The following is a 20670-nucleotide window of genomic DNA, read 5'->3' on the forward strand; positions in this document are numbered from 1 at the left end:
ACTAATGCCACTGGTCAGAAAGCCCACAGAATCTCAGAATCCACAGCTTGGAAGAGACCTCCAAGCTCATCCAGTCCAACCTATCACCCAACCCTTTGCAGTCAACTAAGCCATGGCACTAAGTGCCTCATCCACTCTCTTCTTGAACACCTTCAGGGACTGCTGCCTGACTGTGTCTTTATAATGACAGTTCCAGGACCTTCTAGACAAATCTGCTTTGTGTTATTGCCAGGTAGAAACAGAAGACAAATTTGAGTGGATTGGAGGGAGCTCAATTGGAGGTGGAACCTTCTGGGGGCTTGGAGCTCTGCTCACAAAAACAAAGGTATCCATGCGGGATGGGGTGCTGAGAGAAAGCTTGAACTGTTGGAATGCTGAGCTCTGTCAAGAGGGGGAAATAATTGCTTTAAGCAGGGTTTGTATGGGAAATGCAAAATCAGGGTACTAGAAGATGAGAAAGCTGCTGTCTGTCTCCTGGGGAGGGTTTACCTTTTGCTGAAGAGCTGCTGCCCTCATACAGGGACAGAGCAGATAGTTCTGCAGTGCTCAGGATGACTTTCATACTCTCCTTCAGGTGTTTCTGCTCCTGCACTCTTTGATCAAGGATGAATCCTTGACTTAGGTTCATCTTTTCAATGCTTCTGCTGCATGAAAGGGAGATTTCAATGCAAAAGGGGACCAGTAGAGTATAGGGGCAAAAATAATAAGATGCTTATAGGTGGCAAAATCCTACCTGGGACTGAAGGAATTTGTCACCAAGGACAAATGATGTCTGTGATGCAGAAAAGAAGCCTCCACAAACTGGCTTGTTAATTTTTTTCTGTCTGCTTGGTTCCTGCACTGCTATCTGCAGAGGCAAAGCAGAGAGCAGCCAATTACTGCCAAATGTCTGGGAGGAATTCTGAGTCTTTGTTACCCAGGCTGGTTTCAGGGGTTCATCACTTAGATCTGAGATTGGTGACCTGCCAGAATAAGGCCTGATTTAGCACTGCTCTGCCTAACTCAGCTCTCATGCTGGTTTATTGCTGTCTCAGAGATCCAAATGGCTTAAAGGGGTGTCCCTAAGTGTCAGGGGTGGAGTTACACAGGCCCTAAGGAAATGGCAGAGGCAAGCCCCACACCTGCAGCAGTTTTGTGTGATGCTTTTGAATCATAGACTCAAGCAGGTTGGAAGAGACCTCCAAGCTCAGCCAGTCCAACCTAGCACCCAGCCCTGGCCAATCAACCAGACCATGGCACTAAGTGTCCCAGCCAGGCTTGGATTCAACACCTCCAGGCATGGCCACTCCACCACCTCCCTGGGCAGCCCATTCCAATGCCAATCACTCTCTCTGGCAACAACTTCCTCCTAACATCCAGCCTGAACCTCCCTTGGCACAACTTGAGGCTGTGCCCCCTTCTTCTGTTGCTGCTTGCCTGGCAGAAGAGCCCAACCCCACCTGGCTACAGCCTCCCTCCAGGTAGTTGTAGACAGCAATGAGATCACCCCTGAGCACTCAGACCATGGCAGTGCCTGCACTGCATTCTCTCTGCTTTTGCAGGGGAAGGCATTGTAAATGAAGCATTGAGAGAATGCAGAAGGCATGCAAGTTTAATTCAAGGACATTCATGCATTTGTGCAAGGCAGGCTTAGTCTTTTGGGTTGCAATCTCTTTATTTTCTTGTGCTTCAAGCAGCCAGAGATCTGTTTGCTCTGAGGTACTAGGCTATTGCTGACTTCATGCCAAGATAAGAGATGCAGCAGGCTCCTCACTAGTTCACAGATTCATAGAGTGGTTTAGCTTGGAAGGGATCACCCAGTTCCAACCCTCCTGCCGTGGGCAGGACCCACTAGCCCAGGTTGCTCAAGGCCTCATCCAGCCTTGTGCTGGCAGGGTTGATTCTATGACAAGCCAAAACCCCTGGGTCTGGTCAGTGAAGATGCTGCAGATGCTTCAGGGCCCCTGGGCAGGATTCTCTGGTGGTGCAGGAGAGCTGACACAACTCTGCTTCTCCTCCTCAGAAATTTGATGAGCTGCTGCAGCTGGCTTCAAAGGGACAGCACACAAATGTAGACATGCTGGTGAAAGATGTGTATGGAGGTGCCTGCCACACCCTGGGGCTGAGTGGCAACCTGATAGCCAGCAGCTTCGGGAAGTCCACGACAGCAGATAAAGGTATTTGGTGTGTGAGAGATCCGCCTGAGCTTTGCTGTGCAGTTAATGCTTTGTGCTGCCTGTCAGCATGGACCTGCTGCTTCTGCTGCCTTCCTGGGACCTTTGGAACATGGCAGCATTAAGTATCTTGCCTTAGCCATTTCCTTATGTTGTGTGTGCAGGGCAAAGAGGGGGCTTGGAACAGGGCTTGAGCCACTCCAGTACTTTGGAGTTGTCTGAAACCAATGAGGAGAAGGAAATGCAATCATCTTCTCTGGCCCTTGGGCATCTGGGGTTTCTAGTGGTCTAACAAGTAGAGCTGGGCTGTAAACACCAGTCCTTTTCATCATCTTCACAGAATGCCAGGTTGGAAGGGATCCCAAGGGTCATCTGCTCCAGCCTCTCTAGGTGACAGTGGAGTTGAAACGAGCTGGGGCCCAACGCCCTGCCAAGCTGAGGCTTAAAGCTGACCAGTGTAGGGGAACCCACTGCTGCCCTTGGGAGATGCCTACATGTGCTCTGCCTGCACAACATCTCACTGATCAAAAATACTCTCTGCTGCTGCATTTCAAACAGGGATTCAGATTTTCAGCCTGGGATTGCATAAGTCCAGACAAATGACAAAGATAGCTGCCTGGTTTGCCCAGCTCATTCCTGTGGGAAATAGATGTGGCTTTCTTGGGCCAGGAAAGGACTCCTGGCAGTGATTTACTACCCTTTGCAAGTTTATTTGCAGTACTCTAATAAAATGTTTGCAGTGCATCTGAGGCCAAGATGGAAGTATCTGTGGGTCCTAGAGAGAAGAAAGGGAGTTCTTTGCCTTTCAAATGATATTTCACAGGGGGTTGCTGCTCTTTGTCATGATATCTCCAGTCAAATCCACACTCCTTGCTGAAGTCTTTTGCTTATAAGAGGTTTTTGGTGGGGGAACACATTTCTTCTTCACACATGAAGAGACTGCTTAATGCCATTTGTGTTTTCTCCTCCAGGCTGGCAGAAGAATCCAATCCTTGTGAGCTCTCTTAGCTGTGTTCATTTTGCTTTCCCTGTTTCTTTCCTTTCAGAATTTTCCAAAGAAGATATGGCAAAGAGCTTACTCCACATGATCAGCAATGACATTGGCCAGCTTGCCTGCCTCTATGCCAAACTCCACAACTTAGATAAAATCTATTTTGGAGGGTTCTTCATTCGGGGTCACCCTGTCACCATGCGCACCATCAGCTACAGCATCAACTACTTCTCCAAGGTAATGCAAACAGAGCTCCTCCTGGCAGCCAAGCTCCAGCTGTAGTTGTCTCTTTAGGTTGTGTAATAAATGAGTCTGCACAGAGGGCTGTGGGGTAGGTAGGTAAGGCAGGGCTGTGAAGATCTGTTGTGGGAGGGGTAAAATCAGTGTGAAATGCCTGGGAGTTCTGTCTGGCCTCTCTTTCTCTCTCCTTCCCTCCCTCCCTCTATTATTTTTTGATTGACAGTCTGTCTTGTAGCTGCCAAGTAATGAATTTCCACTATTTCTTAGCTAGCTACCATTGTTATTCAATTCCTCTTGCTGACTTGCGTCTATTTCTTCTCACCCCCTAGGCGATGCGATGTGGGATTGTTCTCTGCTGAGCTAGTTGGCAGTTGGAGCAGTGGGGGGTGGAGGGGAGGAGGTGGTGTGATTTGGATTTGTTAGAAAAAGCCAACAAAGCCAAACCCCAGCCAAGCTGTAGTTCTTTGCAGGTCTGGAAGCTGGAAAATACTGAAGAGTTTTCCCTAGAAAATGAGTCAAGTCCAAAATCTCACTCCAAGGTTGTTACAGGGAGATGAGGTTTTTTTCCCTCACCTCAGAGCTTCAGGCAAGAGACTCCTGTCTGCTGCTGATTTCCCCCCATTATTTCACCATTCCAGCCCCTTTCTGTAAAACTTTGTTGGAAGAAAACTACTGCTAAAGGGGCAGCTTTAGCTTCTCATAAGAAGCACTTTAATATTAAAGCTAAAAATCCAGCCTCACCCTGAGCCGTAGCTGACCTTTTCCTGTAGCTCGCCTCAGGGGTAGCTGCTCCTGCAGCCCCTGCTGGCATTCCTTTGGAGATGGCACTGTCTGCCCCAGCCTGACCTGGGTGTGGAGAGTGCTGCTCTCACCCTCCCTAGCATCCCTGTCTTCTGCCAACAGTTCAGCTAGCTGAGGGGATGCTGGCCTGAGTGTCTGGATGTTGCTGACTGTTCACCAGCAGTGATATGCAGCAAAGCTAATGAGCAGCGTGCAGTGTGTTGGGTGCACAGGGGCACACTGATGATCTACAAATCAGTGGTGGCACACTGGTGGCCTACAAGAGGGTGGTCAGAGGACTGGAGCACCTCTCCTATGAGGAGAGACTGAGGGAGTTGGGGCTCTTCAGTCTGGAGAGGAGAAGGCTCTGAGGTGACCTTATTGCGACCTTTCAGTATCTTATCTTAAGGAGGCCTACAAGAAAGCTGGAGAGGGACTTTTTAGGCTGTCAGGGAGTGAGAGGACTGGGGGGAATGGAACAAAGCTGGAAATGGGCAGATTCAGACAGGATGTTAGGAAGAAGCTCTTCAGCATGAGGGTGGTGAGATCCTGGAATAGATTGCCCAGGGAGGTGGTGGAAGCCTCATCCCTGGAGGTGTTTAAGGCCAGGCTGGATGAGGCTGTGGCCAGCCTGATCGAGTGTGAGGTGTCCCTGCCCATGACACTTGGTGATCCTTGGGGTCGCTTCCAACCCTGACTCATTCTATGATTCTAAGTCAGCTGAACTTCTCCTTCCATCCTGGCCAAGCAAGAGGAGTTGAATACTCATGGCATGATGCAGTGCTCTTTCCTAGAAAGGCACTGCCTTCCCTCTGCTTCTGGGGGTGTGCAGGCTCACCACCCACACCACCTCTGCATGTATTTCTTGCCCAGCTGTTTCATGAGTGTGGAATGATGTGTGTGAGCAGTTCTCCTGCTGCTGTGTTCCAGGAGCACCCTTGCAGTGAGTGTCTGTGTTAGAATGTAGCACAAATGCCTGTTACCACCTTCTAGTTGCTTCTGTTGAATTGTAAGTGTGAAACTAGTGACAAAGAAGTTAACTGTTAGCCACCAGGGACCATCCAATTGCAATGTTTCATATTGTGGCAGGGAGAGGTTCAGGCATTGTTCCTGAGACATGAAGGCTACCTGGGAGCCATTGGGGCATTTTTAAAAGGAGCTGAACAAGACAGTAAGTACAGCACTGCTATGTTCTGTATATGCTGTGTTCTGAAATGTCAGTGTAATGTCCAAGTTTCTCTTTTAAGAGGCTGCATGTAAGTTGTTGCCTAAAGAAATCCATTTGGCACTAACAAACACAGATGCTGGGCTTTGGTTTGCTGTGTTCTAGCAGGGACAGCTGAATTTCTCACTGGTTTTCCTGCTCACCTGTGAAAAGCCAGCAGGATTTGGCTCTTCTCTTCCCTGTGTTGCTGCAAACTAAATCAAAGTGGGGAAATGTGGTCTGGGAGAACTTTCCCCTCTTTAAGAAGCCAGCTCCTAACAATTCAGTGAATGTACTGCAGAAGACCAGCATCTCAAACCTGTGTTTGTGTGAGAGTGAAAAGCCTCACAGCCATTCCTTTGGGATGAGACACTTGTGTCCAGCACTCCTTGGGTTTAGGGTGCTGTGGTTGGTATTTTCCTGTTGCTGTACTGCAGCAAGCCAGCCAGTCTGCTAGTTACAGTGCAGCAGGCAGTGAGGTTCTTCCTGGTACCTAGCTTCAGTAAATACCCAACACGCCTCAGAAGAACAGATGTGGAATTCTTTCCATCCCCAGTTTCTAGATAGGAGCTAGGAAGCAGCTACTGAGGAGTTCAAGATGTTGCTTCTGTAGCATGTGCTGTGCATCTGAACTTGATGAAACTTGCTCAAGTGAAAATCAGATCAGATCCTAGAAGTGGCTTCGGTGTTCATGTGGCACCTGTGCTGCACCGTGAGAGTTTGGTAATTGTATTTTGGTACTAATGGGTCTGGCTGTAGGACTAAGAAGTTGGGATCAGGCATGCTGGTTAGAGTCCTTAATAACAGGAAAAGGGGTTCAAACAAAGCCTCATTTTAGAGCTGCATTGTCTTGTCTCATCCCAGCCAAAGCTCTTTAGAGCTGGGTGATTGACTGAGCGGTCAGAACATTTCCTTTGGGGGTCAGAGGGAAGATGGCTTTTGCAGCAGAGCAGCCTCTCTGCAGGGATGCTAACTCTGGCCTGCAGTATTTCCAGTTTTCTTTTCAGATTATGTGTGTCTCTGTCTTTCTCTTTTCTAGATCCAAATCAGTATAGCTGGGGAGAGAACTATGCTGGCAGTTCTGGTCTGATGAGCACATCACCTGACGTGTACCCTCTGCAGAGAACAAGGAGTGGTACAGTATGTGCTTGTCTTTTCTAAGGGCCTTCTCTTAGTAATGGGGACCTGAAAATAGATGACTCTTCTGCCCCTGGTACTCCTGCTTACCTGTGTGAGGTTGTCTTGTCTCCTGTGTGATGCTTTGATGTAATGAAAGTAGCTCTGAAGAAAGAGACTTGGGGGACACCTCTCAACTTGGCCTCATCCAGTCTGGCCTTGAGTATTCCCAGGAAGGAGGCAGCCACAGCCTCCCTGGGCAACCCATTCCAGAGTCTCACCACACTCATACTGAGGAATTTCTTTCTCAGTTTCAGTCTAACCCTGCTCTCCCTCAGCTTCAAACCATTCTCCTTTGTCCTGTCTCCAGACACCCTCATGAAAAGTCTCTCTGCAGCCTTCCTGTAGGATCCCTTCAGGTACTGGCAGGCAGCTCTAAGGTCCCCCCCCAGCGTCTTCTTTTCTCCAGGCTGCACACCCCCAGCTCTCTCAGCCTGTCCTCACAGCAGAGGTGCTGCAGCCTTGGTAACTACACTTCACAGAAATTCTCCTTGGAAATTTGCTCCCAAGCAGTATTTTCACAAGGCCTAAGGAAGTGTTTTGGAGCTCAGGGTTGCAAAAGGAGGCTGTAAAGCAACATGCCTTTGGAAATCAGTCTGTGCTCAGCTCTGCCTTTAGCTGATGGCCCAGCAGATGTGGCAGTACTGGGGAAGAAAAAGAATAGCACAGAGGACCTAGAGTGATTTTTCTACAGCCCTCATCTATAGGAGAAATCATCCATGCAGGGGAGTGGGTTGTTTATGATCACACCTGTCCTGCTAGAGTTGTCTCTACCTGTGGATGGCCCTCAGCAGCCCTTATACTAGTTGAATTTGTTGCCAATCTGTTTCTGCCTGGACTCTAATACTAAGTCTCTTCCATTTTTCACCCAGTTTGACATGCTTGAGATGGACAGGTTGGAAAGGCCACTCGTTAACCTGCCCCTGCTCAAAGATCCATCAACCTATATTCCAGACACTGTTGACCTCACAGATGATGCTCTGGCCAGGAAATACTGGCTCACCTGCTTTGAGGAGGCACTGGATGGGGTAAATGTCCCAAAGCAGCCCTGTGCATGAATGACACAGATCTTTAGCAAAGAAATCTGCTGGGCAACAGCATGGTTCCCCTGGAAAATATATCTGTGGTCTGCAAGAGCACTTCCTCTTCCCCTTGATAACTGAAACTCCTAAGGGAGTCCTTGATACCTGCTAAGGCAGAAGTGTTCTTCTCCTGTGGTGCTTTGTGGTGGGTTTGTACCTTTTTAAAGGTGTTTTCAAAGCATCTTCTCTCTTAACTGCCACTTACCCATTCTTTATCCAGAGCTGGCAAGCAGAGAAGTTATAGTCAAAGGCCAAAAAGGCAAGGACCAAGGATACTTGCACTGTTCTTGCTCGTGGGAGCAGCCCTTGAGAGCATGATTTAACCAGGACTGAGTTACTTCATGTCCACAGTGTGTGGGCGCTGCCCAGCACAGCAGGTGGAGGGGTTGTTTTCATACTGAACTTCATCTCTGTTAGATGGAAGAAGAATTCATTGACTTCAGCCCTGCCTTGTTTCTCTACCAGGTGGCCAAGCGTGCTGCAGCCAGTCAGCCAGACTCTGTGGATGCACAGGAGAGAGCTGAGAAGTTCAGGCAGAAATACTGGAACAAGCTCCAGACACTCAGGCAGCAGCCATTGTAAGTGCCTCTATTTCCCTTTTGCATCACTTGCTGCTTCTGTTGAGCAGAGCTAACTAAAACCTAACTTAAAAAGCTGGCTCACTAAAACCTGACTGTCCTGTTCAGTAACTTTATTGATGATCTGGACCAGGGAATTGAGTCCAGTATCAGTAAGTTTGCAGATGACACCAAGCTAGGAGCAGCTGTGGAGCTGTTGGGGGGGTAGGAGAGCCCTGAAGAGGGACCAGGCTGGATGGGTGGGCAGAGGCCAATGGGATGAGATTTAACAAGGCCAAGTGCAAGGTTCTGCACTTTGGCCACAACAACCCCAAGCAGCACTACAGACTGGGGACAGTGTGGCTGAGAGCAGCCAGGAAGAAAGGGACCTGGGGGTGCTGGTAGAGAGGAGCTGAAGATGAGGCAGCAGTGCCCATGTGGGCAGCAGAGCCAATGGCATCCTGGGCTGGCTCAGGAGCAGTGTGGGCAGCAGCACAAGGGAGGTTCTTCTGCCCCTGTGCTCAGCACTGCTCAGGCCACACCTTGAGTGCTGTGTCCAGTTCTGGGCTCCTCCATTCAAGAGAGATGTTGAGGTGCTGGAAGGTGTTGAGAGAAGGGCAGCAAGGCTGGGGAGGGGCCTGGAGCACAGCCCTGTGAGGAGAGGCTGAGGGAGCTGGGGGTGTGCAGCCTGCAGCAGAGGAGGCTCAGGGCAGAGCTCATTGCTGTCTGCAGCTGCCTGCAGGGAGGCTGTAGCCAGGTGGGGTTGGGCTCTGCTGCCAGGCAAGCAGCAACAGAAGAAGGGGACAGAGTCTTAAGTTGTGCCAGGGAAGGTCTAGGCTGGATGTTGTTAGGAAGTTGTTGTCAGAGAGAGTGATTGGCATTGGAATGGGCTGCCCAGGGAGGTGGTGGAGTCTGTGTGCCTGGAGGTGTTGAAGCCAAGCCTGGCTGGGGCACTTAGTGCCATGGTCTGGTTGCTTGGCCAGGGCTGGGTGTTAGGTTGGGCTGGATGAGCTTGGAGCTCTCTTCCAATTTGGTTAGAATTAACATGCAACAATTAGAAGTTGTTGCATGTTAATTAAAAGTTAATTTAGCTTTGCTCTGGACACTTCCCCTCTGTGTAGTTAGATGAACTGTGGAGTTAGCACTTGGAGGCAGTGCCTAGCACATGTGGCATGGAAAGACCTCAGTGCCCCTGTGATGTCCTGTGGCTTGTGGAGGAAGCAGAGGAGAAAATGGCTTTTTTCTGATTGAAGTAGCTGATTTTTCTCCCTCCTTCTTTTTTGTTTTTGAAGTGCCTATGGTACCCTGACAGTCAGAAGCCTTCTGGACACCAGGGAGCACTGCTTGAATGAGTTCAATTTCCCAGACCCCTACTCAAAGGTAAGTTGTTCTTACCTTGCAGGCTGGACAGCAGGTAGCTTCCAGACACTTCTCTGTGCTCTTTGTCTCAGTAATGGCTTCCAGGGGAGAGCTGAGGAGCTGGCTGCCTTGCAGCAGTTCTAACCTGCTGGTGGTTGTCACTGAGAAGAGCCAGCAGTGGGTGATGGGATGTAAAGCTTTTGACCTCTAATGGTGAGGATGATGCTTCTATCAGCTTCAGTTGTCTGGTGCTTCTGGTAAGCAGCTTGATGGTGTCAGTCCTGTCCCTGCTGTGTGTGTGCTGTCTGTCACCAGCTGCAGTGTGCTCCCTCAGAGGCTTCCTTCAGTCTATAGAATCATAGAATCAATCAGGTTGGAAGAGACCTCAAACTTATTCAGTCCAACCTAGCACCCAGCCCTGGCCAATCAACCAGACCATGACACTTAAGTGCCCCAGCCAGGCTTGGCTTCAACACCTCCAGGCACAGCCACTCACCTCCCTGGGCAGCCCATTCCAATGCCAATCACTCTCTCTGCCAAATACTTCCTCCTAACATCCAGCCTAGACCTCCCCTGGCACAGCTTGAGGCTGTGTCCCCTTGTTCTGTTGCTGGTTGCCTGCAACTGAAGGAGCTGAGGAAGCTGCCTGAGGAGCCCAGCACTTCTGGCTGGGAATACATCATGAGTGACCTCAGGATTTCAGTTTGAGGCCATCACTTCATTTCCCTTTATACTGAGGCTACTGTTGTACTCTGGCAGACTTCAAGGTCTTTTTCCCTCCTCCTTCTCCTACCTCTGATGTGTGGAAACCATTCCCAAGTGCAAAGCTGCCTGTAGCCATGTAAGTACTTCCCAATAAATGAATTGCAGGCAGCTGTAAAAGACAGCTGGCATTGCTATCTTTAGAACTTGATCATCTCAGCAGCTCCATGCAGAAACTAAGTTTCTGTGTTCCTTTAACTACTTGCAAGTGTGATTTCTTTTCTTTCCCTCCCCCCTATCCAAAAAAGGAAAGAGGATGAAGAGAAGGAGGGGTGTTCATTAACAAAGAATCATCCTCACCCTCTTCAGCATGTCCAAAAAAGGCCTGAAAATAAATCCAGCCCTTCACACACTCCCTTCTTGCTGAGCCAGCCTGTCCTTAAACCAGGCTGTGCTGCTTGTCTCTGGATCCAGTCACTGCTGTACTGTAGAAGGAGTCTTGATGACTTGTGAGACACTCAGCAGAGCTGGGCTGGAGTGTTTGCAGCTGCAGCACTGCCAGCTTTGAGGAATATTTGTGGCTGTTGTGCAGCTGTTTCCTATTTGTGTTCTGTTCTGCAAGCTGCTGTGATGAGGATGTGTGCAGTCAGGGTCACTCAGAATGACTCTCTGTAGGTCTGATCCTCACCATTTAGCAGCGTGGACAGGTAGATAACAGCACAGGGTCTGCTTGGAGCCTTTTCTGACTTGTATTTCTGTCAAACCTAGCTGTGCTGGCAGGTGGCACACTGGTAACTCAGACAAGTGCCAAGAGAAGCTGTTGATGTACAGGTGGTAGCCAGTCTCACCTCTCAGTTTAAGCTGTTGAGCAGTGGAACACTGATCCCACTGGAGATGGAAGCAGAGGATGCAATTCAAGAGCTTCTAAGCACCTGGGATGATGAAACTCTTCATATAAAAAGTGAACCTCCAGTTTGTGTAGAGCTGCTGAGGTTCCCTTCTCGTCGCAGTTCATAGGTTCATAGAATGGGTTGGAAGGGACCTTAAAGATCACCCACTTCCAACCCCCTGCCATGAGCAGGGACACCTCCCACTAGCCCCAGGTTGCTTAAGGCCTCATCCAGCCTGGCCTTGAACACCTCCAGGGAGGCTGTGGATCACAGCCCACATTCTTCAATCACATTCTGTGATCCAGAGCCTCCCTGGAGGTGTCCATTCTGTGATCCACAGCCTCCCTGGGCAACCTGTGCCAGTGTCTCCGCACCCTTACTGTCAACAATTTCTGCCTAATCCCTGGATTTGATGGATCCTATTGCTGCTAAAATACTTGTTGTGTACCTGCCCTCCATTCCCCAATCTCCTCAAGCTCTGCTGCACCTCTGCCTCACTCCTGGCCCACAGCTCACACCCCACGGCTGCTGAAGCTTTCCGCTAGAATCCCAGGACAGGTTTTTCTTGTGGGCACTAAGCATGTTGATAGCAGTAACTTGTGGGTCCATTAGAGGCCATGAACCTGGAGGAGAATGCTTGAACATGGTCTTGGGACTGAGGCAGCCAATGCTGGGTAAGAGATCTGGGGGTGTAAATCCAACACTTGCTGTCTCTCTTCCAGGTAAAGCAGAAGGAAAATGGCATCGCCTTAAAATGCTTCCAGAGCGTGATCGAGTCCTTGGATTCGCTGGGCTGGGAGGAGAGGCAGTTTGCTCTGGTGAAAGGACTTCTGGCAGGGAATGTCTTTGACTGGGGAGCAAAAGCAGTCTCAGAGTAGGTGTTGAGTATCTCCCACGCACCTTTTGTTTGAAGAGAGAGAACATCCAACTGTTCTTTTTGAAACCCGGGGGCACTGATCTCACTTTGCCTGCAGTCTGCACTTGGCCTTCATCATCAAACAGCATTCATTGATCTGTGAGCCTTGCTCTGGCAAAGCTGCCACTGCCACCCTTCCACTCACTGGGACTGCTGGAAGGGAGTGGTAGAGCATTTAGTGGCCCAGCCTGGCTGCTTTGCTTGTGGCACTGTTATTAGCACTGTTTTGGAGGGGGCTGTTGCACTGTGTGCCTAGAAAGTGCACTGATTTTCTGCACTCCTGGTGTCACAGGTGCAGCAGGCTCTAAGTTAGGTCAGGTAGCTTCTTTTGATGACCAAATCCTATTTCTGATCATCTCCCATTTCTAGTGCCACGTGGAGAGCTTTTGCCCTTACACCCTGTCAGCAGCTGTGTGGTTATTTAAGGCTGTTAATGCCAACAGTTTTGATGCAGTTCTGAGCTTTCAATCCTGGAACTCTCATTTTTCTGAGGCTGATGATAGAGAGCCAAGGGCTGAGGAGAGGGCTGCTGCTGACAATCAGCATCTCCTTCCCTTACTGCAGTTTGGAGGAGGTTTCCTTCTGACTAAATCAAGACAAGCCCATTAACAGCAAGGTGGCTGAAGGCTACCTGAGCATTGTGTTACTTCTGATGTTTGCCCACAACCTTGAGCTGGCACCAGTCAGAGCAGTCAGTCTGCTTGCCAGTCATGTTGGTGCAGCTCTCAGTCTCCTTAAGGAAGCAGTTGAGATCCAGACTGAGCTAAAATTCTGCTCGCTGTGAGGCGTTTCAGGAGCCTTGCCTGGCAAGCACTGCCCACATGGGGTCATATTTGACCTGGCAGCTGAGATGCAGCCATCTCCTTACATAAACCCTCAGCACCTCCCACGTGTTTGAGACTGCTTTGCTGCACACACAGCCAACAGCAGGAGCTTGTAAGCCCTGTGTCTGCTTGGTTTAACTCCTGCTTTTTGTTGCCTTTCCTCTTGTAGACCACTATTGAGATTAGACTTTGCAAAGCACTCTTGTACCATGCAGATATGTTAGACCACAACTGTGTGGTCTTGCAGCCTAAAGGTGTCTTCATAATGCTGTAGTTTGGTCCCTTCAAACATTTGTATAGTGCTGAAGCTTTTTTTCTCCTTTTGGCATTAAGAGCTCTGATTTGATGCCCATCTGAGCCTGTTGCTTTCAGCATAAGCACAAAGTGTCTGTTTCTCAGTCACTGCTCCAAGCCACACTCCCCATCCACAGCCAGTGCAGTGAACCTGCTAAAGAAGTGTTTGCATTACCTGTGAGATGAAGTTGCTTAGCTCTGCACCTTTCATTTCTCTTCTGATACAGTGTGCTGGAATCTGAGCCACAGTTTGGATTTGAAGAAGCCAAGTCAAAACTCCAAGGTACAGGTTGATCTGTGGTGGGGGTTGGAGCTGGCTGTTGGGAGAGTGGAGGGGAGTGTGAATGTGTCTGGTGTGGCAGGAGAGCAGCAGTGCTCGCTAGGGCTGTCTGAAGGACAGGCTGCAGAGCTCCAGTGGAAGGTGCCTGTTTGCCTTCTAAAGGGCCTGCCAGCTGAAGGCCTCTCCTCCAGCAGGAGTCTTGGCTGCCCCAAGGTGCAGAAACATTCAGGAAGCCCTGCACGAGGGGAAAGGCTGAGGGCTACCTTTGTTCAGCCCTGAGAAGGCTTAGGGGAGACCTTTTTGCTGTGGACCAGTACATCAAAGGTGGCCACCAGTAGGATGGAGACTCCCTTTATACAAAGAGTCCCATGGCAAAGGCAGGGGTGATGGGGACAGGTTACTGCTGGGGGCATTCCTGTTGGACTCCAGGAGAAAACATTTCCCCATAAGCACAGTCAGACATTGGAATCACCTCCCAAGGGAAGCAGTGGACCCACCTACCTTGGACAGTTTTAAGCCTCAGCTGGACAGGCTGCTGGGCCAGTTCACTTCAACTCCTGTCACCTAGAAGGCATGGAGCTTCCTTCCCACCTGGCAGTCTGGGATTCTGTGACTATCCTGCCTGTGCTGGTGTTCCTTACTGGTCTGACCCTGTGGAGGAGGTGGTGGCCTGAGAGGCACCACTCCACCCACCCCAGTGGTCAGGAGAGGCAGCCTGCATGACTCCCTTGTTGGCTATGGATAGTTCAGTTCAGTTCAGTTCTGCTGTAACTGAGCTATTCCCAGAACTAAGTGCTCAGGAGCAACGCATTTAACACACAATAACCCCGAGGTGAAATGCTTTAGTGCTTACATAAAGAGAGGCCTCCTGCCCTTCCCCCTGCACAGAGTCACTGCTTGCCTCCAAGAAATGCTGATGTGATTTTGTCTGTACCGCAGAACGTCCCTGGTTAGAAGATTCCTACAGCCAGTGGCTGGAGAGACTGAAGGTATGACTGCACCACTGGTAATTAAACACATGAATCATTAAACCACCTCATTAACCTCGGGGGGTTAACAGAGTTAACAGAACTCCTTGCAGCCAGCTCCAAGTAATTCCTGCTAGCGCAGATCAGGGACGCGGCAGCAGAACGGAACAGAAGGACTTAGTCTGACGTTTCAGTGCTCACCTGATGGAGCAGGTCCAGAGGAGGCTACTAAAGTGATCAGGGGGCTGGAACACCTCTGCTGCAAGGACAGGCTGAAGGAGCTGGGGGTGGTCAGCCAGGAGAAGAGAAGGCTTCAGGAAGACTTTAGAGCAGCCTGCCAGTACCTGAAGGGGCTAGAAGGCGGCAGACTGTTTGCAAAGGACAAGGGACAATGGTTTGGAATTAGAGCAGAGCAGATTTAGATAGGATGTGAGGAACAAGTTCTGCACCATGAGGGTGCTGGAACACTGCAATAGGTTATCCAGGCAGGTTGTGGAACAACCTGACCCAGTGGGAGGTGTCCCTGCCTATGGCAAGGGCATTGGAACTGGATGGACTTTAAGATCCCTTCCAACCCAAATCATTCTCTGAATCTGTGAAGCTGCTCTCTCCCAGAATGGGCACAGGAGGTGTTGAGGTGAGCTCTGCTGCTGCTAGCTAAGCAAACATGCCAGCCATGCCAGGGTGTAAAACTGTGAGCTCCTGAAGTGAGGTGTTGTGAATAACCCAAGGCATTGTTCACTTTTCTCTTACAGGAGGGTCCCCCTCATAAATGTGCCTTAATTTTCGCAGATAACAGTGGAATTGACATCATTTTAGGAGTCTTTCCTTTTGTCAGAGAGCTGCTTTCTAGAGGGACAGAGGTGAGTGGTTCTCACTCTGAGTTCGCTCTGTAGTGGAGCTGTGGGAATTGGTGAAAGGTTTGTTAACCACCTGCCAGCAGGGCACTTAACCAGTCTGGCTCCTGACAGCTGAACTGGGAATAAGCCAAATCCCTGAAACATCTAAGTCTGATTTTGGGAAGGGACTTTTCACAAGGGCTTGTAATAATAGGATGAGAGGGAATGGATTGAAGCTTGAGGAGGGCAGATTAAGAGACTGGAGCTGTGGAAGAAATTCTTGACAGTGAGGGTAGGGAGACACTGGCACAGGTTGCCCAGGGAGGCTGTGGATCAGAGAATGACAGAATGTGATCTTGGATCATTCCCATCACAGGGTCTGATGTTTACCTTTCATGCTCCGCTGCAGGAGAAAGCTTCCCACACTCCACAACCTCCCTGAAGGTGTTCAAGGCCAGGTTGGATGAGGCCTTGAGCAGCCTGGGCTGGTGGGAGGTGTCCCTGCCCATAGCAGGGGGGTTGGAACTGGATCATCTTTAAGGTCCCAACCCATTGCGTGGATCTATGAACTTCAAGTATGCTGCAGAGGGCAGCAAAGCCGAGAGAGCCTCCTGCAGACCTCAGTCTCCTCAGCAAGGGCCTGCAGTGTCCAACTGGGAAAACTGGGCAAGGAAGGGCTGGGCCTCCAGCCTCTCTCTTTGCATTTCCTCTTCTATGAAAGAAGCTAGGCAGGTGGGGATGGTAACTGAGCAGCTCTGACAGCAGGTTAAGCTGTGAGCTCTTCTGCCCCTCAGGTTATTCTGGCCTGCAACTCTGGCCCTGCCCTGAACGATGTCACCTACAGCGAGTCCCTGATCGTCACCGAGCGGATAGCAGCAATGGACCCAGTTATCCAGTAAGCACAAAGCCAGACCTCCCTCTGTGTCACACAGCACAGAGGAGGACAAAGCAAAGGCCTGGTTCCATCCTTAGCTCCTACTTAACTGTGCTGGGCAGGGTCTGAAACCTGCAGCCTGCAGGTAAGCTAAGGAGGAAGGTGAGAAACGTAGAGATCAGCTCTCTCTTGAGCATCCAGAATTGTCTCTCTTGTCTCTATCTTCCCTGACAAGCAGCCAAGCTACTAAAGAACACATTTTGTGTCTTAGGGAGAGGCAAAGACATCTATTTCACATGCAGAATATCCCTGGAAGGGGCCAGAGCTGAGTAATCAGTCCTGCTGCTCTAGATGGCTCTTGATCAAAAGTCCTAGCACTAAAAGAAGCCTCTGCAAAACCCACTCAGACCTTCATGGTCTGACTCAGTGCCAACTTGGCCTGACCCTCTGCAGGGAGTGGTCAGTGATTTTTGTCTTGTTTTTCAATGAAGGTCTGCTCTGAGGGAGGAGAAGCTGCTGCTGGTTCAGACAGGTTCCAGTTCGCCGTGCCTGGATCTCAGGTAGGTTGGCAAAGCATCACTTTGTTATTTGGCAGCTGCAGGATGCTGAGAGACAGCTCTGGAGCATCTCAGCCACCCTTCTGCTAGGTCCCTTTCTCCCCTCAGTTAGGAGTTGCTTAGTCTGGGTTTGCAGACTTGGAATCTGGCTCCAGCCTTGTTAAGTATCTGATGTTGTGCTCAGCAGTGACACTGTCAGCTCATGAGCAGCTTAGTTACTGATGCTGGAAGGTCCTGCTTGTGACCAAGAAATCCTCTGCAGGGAGCATTTTGGGTGGTTAATTTGTCTGTAGTTAGTTTCTCTGCTGGAAGAAGCTGCCTGTGTGCTCTGGGAAGTCCCAGTTCCTCCTGCCTTTAATGGAGCTTTGAAACCACTTTTCAACCTCATTTGCTTTGATCTAAAGGTGATTTGCCTCAGCAATCCTAGAACTAGAGAATTGGTTTGGTTGGCACAGACCTTTAAAGGCCATCAGGCCTGGGGCTGTGGAGCCTGGAGAGGAGCAGCCCCAGAGGGGATCCTCTCAGCAAGAGCTAAAGGTGGGGGGGAAGAGGATGCAGCTGGGCTCTTCTCAGTGCTGCCCAGCGACAGAACAAAGAGCGACAGGCACAAACTGGAAGCCAGGAGGTTCCATCTGAACAGGAGGAGAAAATCTTTTGGTATGAGGCTGCTGGAGCCCTGGAGCAGGCTGCCCAGAGAGATTGTGGAGTCTCCCCTGGAGAGATTCCAACCCCACCTGGCCCTTGTGATCCTGGGTGAGCTGCTGTGGGTGCCCCTGCTGGAGCAGGGGTGGATGATCTTCAGAGGTCCCTTCCAACCTCACCATCCTGTGATTCTGAGTGACCCTCCCAACATCCTACCACCTTTTCTGTGAAGCACATAGGCCTCTGCCCAGCCTTTCATGGGTGACATGTCCAAGGGTGCCTGACCCTTATTTATATCAATATATGCAGGTGAGTGCTAGGAGGCTGGAGCCAGGCTCTGCTGGGTGATGCCCAAGGATGGCACAAAGGATAGTGGGTGGAAGCTGAGGCAGAGGAAGTTTCAGTTAAACAGGAGGAGGAATTTTTTCCCTGTGAGGGGTGACAGAACCCTGGAACAGGCTGCCCAAGAGGCTGTGGAGTCTCCCCCTCTGGAGGTATCCAGAACCCTCCTGGATATGTTCCTGTGTGATCTGCTCTGGGTGATCCTACTCTGGCAGGGAGGTTGGACTGGATGAGCTTGGGAGGTCCCTTCCAGCCCCAGCATTCTGTGACCCTGCCTCCAAGGGTGCTTGTTCCCACATCCAGGGGTATCATTCCATACCTCCAGGGGTGACACTCCCTACCTCCAAGGGTGCCTGTCCCCACATCCAGGGCTGTCACTCCCTACCTCCAAGGGTGCCTGTCCCTAAGGCAGAGCTCTCGTTCCAGCCGCCTGGACAAAGGCTTGGCCGTGCTGGTGCGGGAGCGCAAGACGGACCTGGTGATCATCGAGGGCATGGGCAGGGCCATCCACACCAACTACTACGCAGCGCTGAAGTGCGAGAGCCTGAAGCTTGCTGTCATCAAGAACTCCTGGCTGGCTGACCGCCTGGGGGGGAAGATCTTCAGCGTGATCTTCAAGTACGAAGTGCCCTGTAAATGAGAGGAGCCAGACAGCAGCGGTGGCAGGAGAGGGAGCAGCAGCAGCAGCAGCTGGACTTGCACTAAGATTTCCTTTAACTGTAAAGAATGTATTTTTATTACAACAGGGACAAGAGGTCACAGGAGATCCTGTATTTATATTGTGCTTTTGGTGACTGAGAGCAGCAGCAGCAGCAGCCCGAGTTGCTCTCTAGCATCCCCACTCAAATATATATATATGTATATCACTCATTGTTTATTTTGGTAAGTGTTTATTTTAATGCTGCAGTATTTGTGATCAAAAGACTTTATTTTTTTGTTCTGTGAGACATTCATATAGAAATATATTTAAATGTCAATTTCAATGTCAATGGAAACCTCCTTTTATTTTAGTTTTTTCTTGTATATGTACATCTTTGCCTGCTGTGCCAGCAGTGCCAGGGCACACAACCAACTGGCTTTCCAAGTGCTGAGTGACCCTAACATGGCATTTTCCATCTCACCTTTCAAATTCCACTTCAGCTGCTTCATGCTCTGTGCACTTAGAGGCTGGATCAGTCCCTTCAACCCAACTAAGCTAACACAGGTTGCTGCAACTGTGTTTAAAAGGGAAGCAGGAGGGTTCCCTTTTAAACACAGGCTGGAAGGATTCCTCACTCCTGTTATTAACAGAGGGGTGAGAAGGGGACCCCCCATGGCTGTACTCACTTAGCAGTAGGTGGAAGTGGTTATCCTCAAGCTGGATGTGTAAGGCTTTCTTCAGGAGCTACTCAGCTACTTCCCTGGAGCAGGCATGTTAGTTTCTGTTGCCTTCAGCTGATGAGTGCTGGGACTGGTAAGAATTAGTCTCTTGACTCATGCAGAGCAGTTTTCCCAAGTGACTGGATTTGCCTTTTTTCACTCCCTTCATCAAGTGTGGAGCACATGGATGGAGTAACTTAGCCATGGGTTTGCAAAGCAGTAGCTGCATGCAGCAGTTACTCCAGCTTTGAGAGGAAAAGCAGGGCCAGGAGCAGACTATTATTAAGCAGCTAACTTGGCCATGAGTGTCAAAGATCCTGCTCTAAGAGCAAGAGCAAAATGCAGATCGCTTCTCCCTGCCCAGAGAGCTTGGATAAATGGCCTGGTTATCAGAGCTCAGGCTCTGGCACTGCTGGAGTTCAGCTGTGTCTTCTTCCTAAATACTTCTCAGCCAGGTTAGCCAGGGCAAAGCACCCTCAGCAGCAAAACAGTGACACTTCTAGGATGGGACACTGACAGAGGACAAGTCCAGGTCTCACCTTTCTCATGCCTCAATTCCTTAGGCTCAGGGTCTCCCGTTCATTCAGGTCTTAGCTCACTGCAGAGCATGCAGCATTCTGGAGGTTATGCCACAGCACTGTTCCTGATTCAGAGATGCCCTGCACAGTGCACAGCTGCCTAAAGGAGGGCAAGGCTAGAGTTGGTAACTGCCCTGTTTGAGCAGCAGTTGTTCACGAGGAGCAGTCAGGAGAGCTTTGAAGTGTTAAGGTTTACCTCATCCTGTCAGTGGTGGGCAGGGGCTGCATATTAACCTGTCCTGGGTCACTTACTCCTACAGGCACTCACCTATAGTGAACCTCTAAACTAAACATGGCTCCACCTTTGCCAGCTCAGCTTTATTTCTCCACGTTGTCATCCTCCCTTGTGGTCAACAGTTCCACTCTGTGCCTCATCCATTTCAATGCCACTTCACTTTCTGTATCCAGCTCCACTACCAGTCCAGAAGTGCTCTGTGTTTGTCACTACAAAACTAACGCTCTAGGCTCACAGGAGGACATCTCTACAGTGCTCTAGTTCCTAGGCAGTACAGAAGCTGAACCATGGCTCAGGCAGAAGCCTCTCAAGCGTTGGCCTTCCCTGCAGCCTCGGGGCTGTGCCTTGCGTTCTCCTTCACGCGCAGACGAGTGCATATCTCTTCTGTGAAAACAGAGCAGCAGGACTTCTGCAAGGCACAAGGGGAGGAGAGCAGGGAGTGAGTTGTTGTGTGTCATGGAGCTCACCTTTCAGCCTGCACAGCCCAGCTGCTGGAGCAGGTCGGCAGCAGCAGCACCAAGATGCATGCTCAGAGACTCCTGCGGTTTCGTTTCCATGTCTGTTGCTGCTTGTCAAATGACCTGAGAAGAGCCACACTGGAGAATAAACTACTTCTGGATGGTTGCCTGACCTCTGCACACCCCCAGCGTATTGCAGGGCACTCGGGCTGCCCAGCAGCTGCACTCAATGTTTCTACCCAATGTATTTTTGGGGAGGTGTGAGGTTGTTTAATGTTAGCCCTGTTCAGGCTACAGAGCTGTCACACTTAAAGGGGTTGTTCAGCCTGGAGAAGAAAAGGCTCCAGAGGAGCCTTAGAGCTGCCTTCCA

General features: G+C 50.2%; 2 protein-coding genes across 4 annotated transcripts in view; one reads left to right on the forward strand and one right to left on the reverse strand.

Annotated features, from left to right (window-relative positions):
* PANK4 (pantothenate kinase 4 (inactive)) overlaps positions 1–18659 on the forward strand; it is a 25775-nt gene extending 7116 nt beyond the window's left edge. For both annotated transcript variants that reach the window (XM_064172128.1, XM_064172129.1), the window contains 15 exons: positions 233–325; positions 2003–2156; positions 3200–3381; positions 5254–5335; positions 6408–6508; positions 7417–7572; positions 8092–8204; positions 9476–9563; positions 11857–12008; positions 13396–13451; positions 14388–14437; positions 15172–15279; positions 16050–16150; positions 16621–16689; positions 18097–18659. In XM_064172128.1, the coding sequence (XP_064028198.1) occupies positions 233–325; positions 2003–2156; positions 3200–3381; positions 5254–5335; positions 6408–6508; positions 7417–7572; positions 8092–8204; positions 9476–9563; positions 11857–12008; positions 13396–13451; positions 14388–14437; positions 15172–15279; positions 16050–16150; positions 16621–16689; positions 18097–18310 (1719 nt within the window). In that variant the 3' untranslated portion in view covers positions 18311–18659. The remainder of the gene's footprint in view (positions 1–232; positions 326–2002; positions 2157–3199; positions 3382–5253; positions 5336–6407; positions 6509–7416; positions 7573–8091; positions 8205–9475; positions 9564–11856; positions 12009–13395; positions 13452–14387; positions 14438–15171; positions 15280–16049; positions 16151–16620; positions 16690–18096) is intronic.
* Positions 18541–20670, reverse strand: part of LOC135190605 (probable glutamate receptor) — a 12477-nt gene continuing 10347 nt past the window's right edge. For both annotated transcript variants that reach the window (XM_064172130.1, XM_064172131.1), the window contains exon 11: positions 18541–20251. In XM_064172130.1, coding sequence (XP_064028200.1) covers positions 20150–20251 — 102 coding nt within the window. In that variant the 3' untranslated portion in view covers positions 18541–20149. The remainder of the gene's footprint in view (positions 20252–20670) is intronic.

The sequence above is a fragment of the Pogoniulus pusillus genome, chromosome 36 (assembly GCF_015220805.1).
Source record: "Pogoniulus pusillus isolate bPogPus1 chromosome 36, bPogPus1.pri, whole genome shotgun sequence".
Classification (NCBI taxonomy): domain Eukaryota; kingdom Metazoa; phylum Chordata; class Aves; order Piciformes; family Lybiidae; genus Pogoniulus; species Pogoniulus pusillus.